The sequence below is a fragment of the Papaver somniferum genome, unplaced genomic scaffold (assembly GCF_003573695.1).
Source record: "Papaver somniferum cultivar HN1 unplaced genomic scaffold, ASM357369v1 unplaced-scaffold_18, whole genome shotgun sequence".
NCBI classification, from domain to species: domain Eukaryota; kingdom Viridiplantae; phylum Streptophyta; class Magnoliopsida; order Ranunculales; family Papaveraceae; genus Papaver; species Papaver somniferum.
The window spans coordinates 8,997,549-9,007,092 of NW_020627707.1; the positions used below are offsets into that span (position 1 = coordinate 8,997,549).

Genomic DNA, 9,544 nt, shown 5'->3' on the forward strand with positions numbered 1-9,544 from the left:
GGTTCTACACCTTGTTGAGAACTTGAATTTCCCTTGGCACTCCTTTCTCTCCTAGCACTAGCAGAAACTTTCTTACTCCCTTCTCGACGAGGCCCTAAGTTGTCTATTTTTGGGGCTTGCTTAGCTCGACTTTGCCTAAACAACAAAATAAGGAACGTTACAAACTATACAATCGGAAGGTAAAATACACAAACAAAATCCGAATGTATACAATCAGAATTAAAAGGAAACATTCCGTTCCCGAATATACAACATTCGGAGGATAAGATAATTTTTTGTCTACCGAATACTCATCAATTAGAGTTCAGGAAGCTCTGAATTTTTCAACCTATATAATCGGAAGTCATTCAAATTTTTTTCTATCGAATAAATACTGGCCCCAAAATGGGATTTTTCCTAAATCACAATTTTGAGAATTTTTCAAAATATATATATTCGATAGTAAGTGTACTTCCGAATACTGTGTCTCTACTTAAAGATTTTCGGAAGCCAAAGAAATCATTAAACTACCGATTATTACCATTTTGTACACAGGAAGATGTGGCCAACAATATTCGGCAGATAACCAACAAATATTTCTCCCGAATACTGTCGATGTTCTTAAGAAATGAAGAGCACGACTACATTCAGAAGTCAAATAGCATTAATATCTCCCGAATCTGGGTAAATAACCGAAAACCCTAGAAATGTTTTTATTCGATTCGTCGAATTAAAACGAAATAAACCCAAAAAATGATACAGTCTTACCTAATTGGGGCCATTTGAAGTTGTCGGAGTGTTTGACTATCAGAATCGCCACCACCAACTACATCCGCGTCTTCGTGTTCTTCGCGTTCTTCGTCATTTTCAGCAACAATCTCTTTATTTCTTGCTAAAATTCCAAGTTTTGGATCAATACCGCGAGGAACGTTTTTAGTTTTAAGTTTGTGGGGTTCATTATCCTTACCCATTGTTTTATAAACGAATCAACGATGTTTTAATTTGGCGATTCACGACGAAGACGATGAATTGAAAAAAGAGGAAATATTTTTTTCCTCCATAATCGGGAGTGGGGGGTGGGGGAGGGTTTGGGGGAAGAGCTGAAAAAGAAGAAGAAGAGAATGTGAAGAAAGGATTTTGATTTGGTTTTTATTTTCTTTTCACTGCAAGGGCATTTAGGTAACTTCAATGTGTGATAAGTTATCCCTTAACTAGTTCCCTTGGCTGGGTATAAATTGTTGGCCCCTAAATCGTTTTGGCCCCTAAAGATGCGAGGTAGAAAATGCAACTCAAGCTGTTGTGAAGGTATCACTGGACTCATCCGATAAAACAAAAAGAAAACACGTTACATCTTCCGGAAAAGCGATACGCTTCTCCGAGAAAACAGGAAAGAGAAAACGTTTTATAAACGGATATTACGGTCTACAAAAGTTTGAGATTCGCGTCTAGGGTAAACTTGTCTCTCTTTTTCTCAGTCTATCCCCTCTTCCTCAGTAGCCTCTCACACCTCCAGCGAAAACCCTAAATCCTTCATCTTCAATCTAGGGTTTCAACGACTGAATCCCCTCCAACAATGGCAGCAGCTTCATACGATTACGATGATGCACCAGGTTACGAAGAAGGAGGTCCAAGAGCAACCGATTTAGGTTACGATCCAAACTTCGTACCGGATTCCGTCAAAACTTTCGTCGTTCATCTTTACAGACACATACGTGAGAAGAATGTTTACGAGATTCATCAGATGTATGAAGGTTCATTTCAGAAACTCAGTGAACGTATGTTTAAGGAATCTCCATGGCCATCAGTTGATGCGGTTTCAGCTTATGTTGATAATGATCATGTTTTCTGTTTGTTATATAGAGAAATGTGGTTTAGGCATCTTTATGCGAGGTTGAGTCCGACTTTGAAACAGCGAATTGATTCATGGGATAATTATTGTTCTTTCTTTCAACTTGTGTTGCATGGTGTGGTTAATATGCAGTTGCCGAATCAGTGGTTGTGGGATATGGTTGATGAGTTTGTTTATCAGTTTCAGTCGTTTTGTCAGTATAGAGCTAAGATGAAGAATAAGACTGAGCAGGAAATCGCTCTTCTTAAGCAATTTGATCAGGTGAATTTGATTTTACTCTCTCTATGTTGTGTAATTTTGTGCATTAGGTTAGGGGTTTTATGAGAATTATGGTTTGTTTTTGTTTTATTTTAATGAATTTGAATCTGTTTATCTAAATTGAGTTACGGTTTGTGTTGTTTTGGATACATTGATAGTATTTGGATGATAATTAGGGCTTTTTATGTGGTTTGATTAATATAATTTTAGTCCTTAGATAAAGTTCCTTACGGAGAGCTTAGAAGTTATTTTTTTTTTTCTTTTTTCTTTATTTTGTATGTAGTTTGTGTAGTGGCTCTTGCTCTAGATGGGTTTTAGGGTCTGTAAGGGGAGCATATGTATGTAACATAATGTTTAATAGATCTTTGTATGTTGTCATTGTTAATAGTGAAGGAGGAGGATTTTGTAAGGAAGTGTTCCAACTCTTTGTTCAATAAATTTTGCTTTTTTTTTTTCCACTCAATCAAAGTTTTATCAGATGTCTCTTGTGTCTTTGTTCAGTAATTCACTCATTCTCTGTATTTTTCTCTTTATGTTCAGTACCATTTTGCCAAATACTTGAGTGTTGCCTCACAAAACTTTGTTAAGTAAAGGTCCCTTGTTGGTTTTTATATAATATTTTTTTTTTAAGTACAAATCGTGCTTTTCTTATCGGCATATTCTATATGCACTCCACATCATGATTTTCTGCCTTTAAGGTGATGTGATTGAACTTACACTAGAGGAAATGAAAATATGAACATTATTTACCTTTCTTTAGATTTTTGTGTGTGTTCTTGTTGATGATTATAAATGGGATGACTTGATTTGTATAGGGTCTAGTGATGAAAACAGATTCAGGAAAAAGAAATAGCTGTACACCTGCTAGTAGCTTTAGTGTTGTCCCATTTGCAAACACCATATTCAATGATTATTCGTTTTGACAATGTATACTTAGTGATGCATTAACCTGACAAATGGTTGGTTCTTGCAGGCATGGAATGTATATGGTGTGCTCAACTTCCTGCAAGCGCTTGTTGAGAAGTCTATGATCACTCAGATCTTGGAGCAGGAAAAAGAAGGTTTGGAGGAGTTCACTGCTAATGATGGATACTCTTACACTGGTGGGAGTAATGTTCTGAAAGTGTTAGGGTATTTCAGCATGGTGGGATTGCTTCGAGTTCATTGCCTTTTGGGTGACTACCACACTGGGTTGAAGTGTTTGCAGCCGATTGACATCAGTCAGCCAGGAGGTGTTTATACCAGTGTTATTGGAAGCCACATTGCTACCGTTTATCACTATGGATTTGCAAACCTTATGTTGCGAGGGTTTGTTTCTAAACTTTTCATCTCTCATGTTACTTTGTATCTGTTTATGCTGAAAGATGTTAATTTTGTCGAGGATAATTAGCTGTTTTGTTTTTGTGTTGGAAGGATTACAAACTATACTGCTGCTTTCTGATCTGTATTGTAATTAAGTTGATTTAGCAGTGTAGAGTGGACATTATTCATTGCGCATAAACAAATGCATCCTTTTTTAAATCCCATAAAGTCAAAATGATGTCTAAATACAAAATGGATGTTTGAATTTGAATATTCTATGCGGCAGTAACATGACCGTTAGCTTTTGCAGGTATGTTGAGTCAATTCGTGAATTTAGCAAGATGCTCTTGTACATATTCAAGGTCAAGCAGTATCACCAGAAATCTCCTCAGTATGAACAGATTCTGAAGAAGAATGAGCAGATGTACGCCTTGCTGTCACTTTCTCTTTCTTTATGTCCACAAGTAAAACTTGTCGCTGAAGATGTGAACACTCAACTAAGAGAGAAGTACGGTGAAAAAATGATGAGGATGCAGAGATATGACGACGAAGCCTATGCTCTTTATGATGAACTATTCTCTTATGCATGTCCTAAGTTTATTACACCTTCAGCTCCAACTTTTGACGAGCCTCTTGTCAATTACAACCAGGTAGGTTTTATGCGTAAGGTTTTCTTTTCATTTGTTCAGGAAATTTTTTCACATTCTGGGTATTTCCTTACAATTATAGTGTAGATGGTTGGATTATTTTATTTCTCTTTTAGATTGCTTTCGTTTTCTGTATCTGCAGTATCGTTCTAATATCCAGATTTTGGTTTAAACAGCTAATTTAGTTACGAAACAAAGTCACTTTATCAGCCTAGCTTTGTCTGGGTTTTGTTCTGTTTCCATTTGCTGTAGTCAGTCCATGATAGGATTCGGTTGTTACCTGCAACTCAAATTTTGAAATAAAATTGGAGAAACTGCCAGGATAGTTAACGAAACATCTCGTGTGCATGTAGTTTGCGTATAGGAGTTAGTTATTTCTGATTGAGAAAGCATGAGCCTGAAATTGCTTCACGAGTCTGAAGCAACCTTCCGTCCTTTTCATTGATGTGTATTCTTATGGTTATTACATTGTCCTTTCTATATGGACTTTTTGGAAACAGTGTAACCCAAATCCTGTGAGAGTTGCTAGATGGTATTAATACTTATAGTTATTGACAGTATAATGCTATTACAGGAATCTTGCTTAGATTGAAGGTTCACCTGCATTTCTTTCACGAATCTAATCTTTTTGCAAATAATTCGTTTACTGTAATGTGGGATTTGTAGCATGCTTTCTCATTTGTAGACTTCTTTTAATTTTTGCAGGATGCTTATAGGCTTCAGCTCAAGTTGTTCCTGTATGAAGTGAAACAGCAACAGTTGTTATCAGGTGTCCGAAGTTACCTTAAACTTTACTCCACCATTTCAATGGTGAAACTTGCAAGTTATATGGAAGTAGATGAACCCACTTTAAGGTTGGTGTTTTCAGTTCGGGCCCCTACGCCTTTTTTGCATTTCTCTGTTTCAATTGTTTGAGCTATCTGATGTTTGCATATCGACAGGTCAATCTTGATGACTTACAAGCACAAAACACATGCTGTTTCTGTTGATGGAAAGATTATCTCCAATGCAGATGTGGATTTCTATATTGATGATGTATGCTATCAATAAGTTTTCTCTTTTACTAAATCCTTTTTTGTTTTGTTAAAAATGAACACATTGATATGAATACTAAACCTAATGACCAGCATATTTACTGATAAAGTTGGTAGACAGCTTAAGCTGCGAAAGTGAGCCTTTCATATGTTCACCGACACCAACAGAAACTAGGAAGTCTAATCTTTGTTACTGTGTGGCAATAACACAGCATAAGCATGAATGAGGCTGAATAGAAGACCGTCTAATTCATAATGTTGTGGGTTTTTTCTGATGGAGATCTAGCTAATGTTGGATTGTTCATATATCTTTTGTTGCAGGATATGATACACGTTGTCGAAACCAAGTCTGCTAAGCGGTATGGTGATTACTTCATGCGTCAGATTGTTAAGGTACAGTACAAATTGTTACTCTTTATCATTTCTTTCATATCTTATTCTCTCTATTGATGGGCTAATGCTCTGATTTGATTGTGAATCTGGACAGCTTGAAGAGATGATACACGACGTGGACAGAGTAAAACTAGATTGAGTCACCACATGTTTGGACCAAAGCTCCTGTAGCGGTTTGCAGAAGATGTTATTGTGATTTACTTTTAGGTTTTTTTCAGATTCTGAGGAAATTATCTTTTTTAGTTTTATATCAGCAAGAGCTATCAATTTTGTTCAGCATTCCAGCAAAGTTCTATATAATTTACATGTATTAGTTAACTTCTTTCTTTTGATTGTTTAGATTAAGTGGATATAGTAATTGCATTCTTAACAATCTGTTACTAAGATTCTGCTTATTTCCAGCTAGCCACATTGCAGAGCAATAACTGCCTCCTCAGAGAAATTTCTGTCTCTGAGCAGTAATTTAGCTAATGTTACAGTTCTGTTGGGCTTTGCATATAACTTGTAAGTTAGCATTTTGGTCCTTGTCTTATTATATGGAACTCGGGTATCTACAGAAGCATTTTAACTCCAACAACAGAGGGTAAACATTTGATCAACCTTGATATGGCATTCAGGCTGTTTTACAGCACATCTCGAATCAAATTTGTTACGCTTTCATTTTCAAGTGCTGTGATTAATGATCATGATTCCCAAAAATGCAGCAAGTGCTTTATCCGCTTCTAAACTACACCTTTTTCAAGTTCTTCCTTACCGCTGAATGTGTTTGATTTCAGTTTGGTGTTTGTATTGCATTGCCTCCTTTTCTTTTTGTTTCAGGGATTTTGCCAACTTGCAAGGAAAATTTGGGGTGTGTTCTACGATCTCTCTTCACCACATCCACGTACAGGCTCCAATTTTTCCATATTAGTTATCTCCTGGTCAACTAGGATTTGAGCTTCTATAAGATGTAGCCAGCCAGACTAGCTTCTTAAAGCTAAAGAGGGTAAAAGATACTTGGTGCATCTGTGCATGCATACTAGTCAATTTTGTTGGCACTGTTTTCTCATGATCATCATCTTCATAGTTCGCTCATCATTTTCATCAGTGCCAATTTTCTGCTTTCGCTTTATGACCGCGAAACCTATACGAGTATACATGTCGACGAAGAAATTCGATAAGAGAGGACCACGAATATATAAATATCACATCGTTTCCATGCTACATAGCTCCTCTTACTTCCTCATTTTGGTAAGAAATGTGAGAGACCAAAGAAACAGATAAAGAGTTAAGAGATACCCATTATACACAGACACAACGGTCCAGTATCACAGTTTTCTTAGCTTATTAGCCATCTGATGCATGAAGTTGTGAATTTCCTAGTACAAGATAAAGTTGGCTTATTAGCTATCTAGATCATGTCAGTTTATTTTGCCTAGATTGCACTGCTCTTTGACTTTGTACGTCATGTCTCAAACCCAAATACATGTATCAGCCCTGCTGGTTTTGGTTTTAGTTGGAATGATATCTAGGCAAGTAACTACCTCCTGCGGCAATCCAGGCACACCATTAGGTGCTGAAAAGAAAACACCGCCACTAGCACTTGCACCACATCCAATTTTAGCACCACCTCATCCACCAATGCCACCAGCAAGACCATTTGGTGGTCATCATCTTATGAATAATGGAGTGGCATCCCAACCACCAGTTCACAATCAGACTGTCACTGGGAATATTACAGTTGATGGTGGCGGTAAATCGGCAACGAGTTATTACTCATACTGTAAGGGCATTATTCAAAATTTGTGGATTCATTCTCTGTATATCACTGTCTACTTTTAGTGGTATGCTTATACAAATGTGGGCTGTCATCATCAAGAAAACGCAGAGAAAGGAAATTGATCTGTAACTGCATTAATTCCTATGCAGTTAAGAATATATGGGTACATAATATCTAAGGTACGTATATCAAACCGTTAGTACTATGAAACGAGTTTAAGCCTAGTTTACTCTAGAAGAAGAATAAGAAGCGAGAACCAGTGGTTTAAGTTTAATGCAGCAGTGTTGTTATTATGGGGTATGAACTATGAACTGTATGACTAGTTGAACATTGTGTATTATAGGTCTTCCTCTGTAAGAGAAAACTTGGAAATTATTCGGGAAGGATTTGTTGACATAGTTACTCATTTTCATAATATTGCCAATATGTTTTTATTTTTTATTTTTATATGTTCGTGTTAATGTGTCGTGCAAAAGTAGCTTGTTCATGGTTATATCTTCCATGAGTCTTAACTGAGATCAAATCACCATTGTTCAACTCATACGACGAAACAGACACCAATCCTCGTCTAGCAAGACAAACTTCCACCTCGTACCTCCAATAATGGATTAATATAGCGCCACACGATATCCAACCTGGTCCTGAATGTCTTCAACATGGAGCTGGCGGAGATACCCTACACTTGCAACACCAATCATCTTATGTAGTGGAATGACAGTCATTACTGCGGAGTTTTCCACTGTCATTCATTTGTTTATCCTCTAGTTCTTTTTTGTTGGGTGCCTTGTCATTAATCTTGCATTATTTCAATACATTAAGCAAATAATATCATATAATCGTGTCTTATAAAGCAAATAATATTGTTAGAGTTACAATAAGTTGGTGGGTAGCCTAGCTAGTGTGGTGTTTCTATAAATAGAGAAACTTATGCTTGGTACCTCATTACAAATTTGTGATTAACCAAGAAGCCTAGAGAGAGAGAAAGAGAGAGAGAGTTCTTTGCAAGCATAGTTAATTGTTTGTGTAATAGTTTTTAGTCTCCTAGTAAGATTTTATGGGGAGGTTTTTGAATATTAATGTGGGTATTCTCGGTTTTATGTTTATTATGGTGTTGATGTTGTCAGTTGCAAACATACAAATTACGGCTCAAGGTGAGGGTATTGGGGAAGGTATCTGGGAGGTTGCCGGGGGTATTGGCGAAGGTATCGGGGAGGTTGCTGGGGGTATTGGTGATGGTGTCGGTTCGGCTGGTTCTGGCATTAGTGATGGTGTCGGTTCGGCTGGTTATGGCGTGGGTAAAGGTATTGGTTCGGCTGTTGGTGGGCCTTAATTGGTTCCGGTGATTCTGGCAAAGGCTCTATAAGGAAGTGACTGTTAGACGGTGATACGATTACATAGGTATCGCCGGAACAAATACTAGTTCTCGATCCATGCAACATACATGTGGAGATTGTATATAAACTTGAATGAGAAACAAATGAATAATAATCTATCTTATGAGATTTTAAAGTGTTTTATCTTTCTGATTGGGGTGTTTGATAGTATGATAAGGCATTAAGGCTAAGTCTCATGAGGGCTTCACCATCCCCCGGTCTGACTCAAAATCGTGGTATAAATTCTCCCTTTCTGAAATGCCAATGAATCCAAAGTTTAGCATGGAACCATTTCTCGTTACCTTGGGAAGGAATAGTTTCTTGTCTTCTCACTATTTTTTGTTTCTGTTGCTCTATCTCACACATTTATTTTAAGTTATAGTTTATTTATTTATTTTCTCATTTTTTATTTCTCAAGCGAAAAACCAATTCTGGCTTTGACGCTTCATAGTTTCACAATCGCAATACTCAGTCCCCCCCTCACAAGTGACGTGTCTTGGATTGTGAAACTCATATGAAAGGGACCATAAGACTCAGTTTAACAATGGATTATTAGGCCATAATCCATGACATGTTTGGTAACCATTGTGATAACCACTTGAAGATAATAAAAAATTTGAGAAGAAAAAAAAAATGCTCAAACTAAACAAATAAACAACTTCTATTACATCATGGTGATTTTTGTTACAACAAATCCATATTTCTTTTCATGTCATCAACATTAACGTACTATATATAAGGTGTAAACAACTATGAAAATAAATAGTAAACTATTAAGAACACATCAATTATCAACCCTTGTATTGATTTCGTAATTCCTATACCGAAATCATTTGGCCGAAGATTTTACAACTCTAAAAATTAAATTAAAAAAAAATCTAGAGTTAATTAAAGTGGATAATAAATGAACCCTTAACACAGAAATGATTATAAAATCTAGAGTTGATGGT

General features: G+C 36.6%; 2 protein-coding genes across 2 annotated transcripts; both read left to right on the forward strand.

Moving 5' to 3' along the window:
- Positions 1-1,429: 1,429 nt before the first annotated feature.
- LOC113338044 (eukaryotic translation initiation factor 3 subunit L-like) lies at positions 1,430-5,956 on the forward strand. Its single transcript, XM_026583565.1, has 7 exons — positions 1,430-2,089; positions 3,060-3,394; positions 3,699-4,038; positions 4,741-4,889; positions 4,977-5,070; positions 5,391-5,462; positions 5,557-5,956. Exons 1-7 carry the CDS (start codon positions 1,553-1,555, stop codon positions 5,599-5,601), a joined length of 1,572 nt encoding a protein of 523 aa, XP_026439350.1. The 5' UTR covers positions 1,430-1,552; the 3' UTR covers positions 5,602-5,956.
- Positions 5,957-6,908: 952 nt separating this feature from the next.
- On the forward strand, positions 6,909-8,551 carry LOC113338019 (aspartate, glycine, lysine and serine-rich protein-like). The gene is made up of 2 exons (XM_026583544.1): positions 6,909-7,224; positions 8,346-8,551. The coding sequence occupies exons 1-2, from the start codon at positions 6,909-6,911 to the stop codon at positions 8,549-8,551; spliced, it is 522 nt and encodes a 173-aa protein (XP_026439329.1).
- The last annotated feature ends 993 nt before the right edge of the window (positions 8,552-9,544 follow it).

What these genes read in the sequence shown, in the direction of transcription:
- LOC113338044 (XM_026583565.1), top strand. Translation starts at nt 1,553, where the DNA reads ATGGCAGCAGCTTCATACGATTACGATGATGCACCAGGTTACGAAGAA. An exon ending in TTCTTAAGCAATTTGATCAG is followed by an intron (nt 2,090 to 3,059) that starts GTGAATTTGATT and finishes TGGTTCTTGCAG; the next exon opens with GCATGGAATGTATATGGTGT. An exon ending in CTCTTGTCAATTACAACCAG is followed by an intron (nt 4,039 to 4,740) that starts GTAGGTTTTATG and finishes TAATTTTTGCAG; the next exon opens with GATGCTTATAGGCTTCAGCT.
- LOC113338019 (XM_026583544.1), top strand. Translation starts at nt 6,909, where the DNA reads ATGTCTCAAACCCAAATACATGTATCAGCCCTGCTGGTTTTGGTTTTA. An exon ending in AACGAGTTATTACTCATACT is followed by an intron (nt 7,225 to 8,345) that starts GTAAGGGCATTA and finishes TGATGTTGTCAG; the next exon opens with TTGCAAACATACAAATTACG.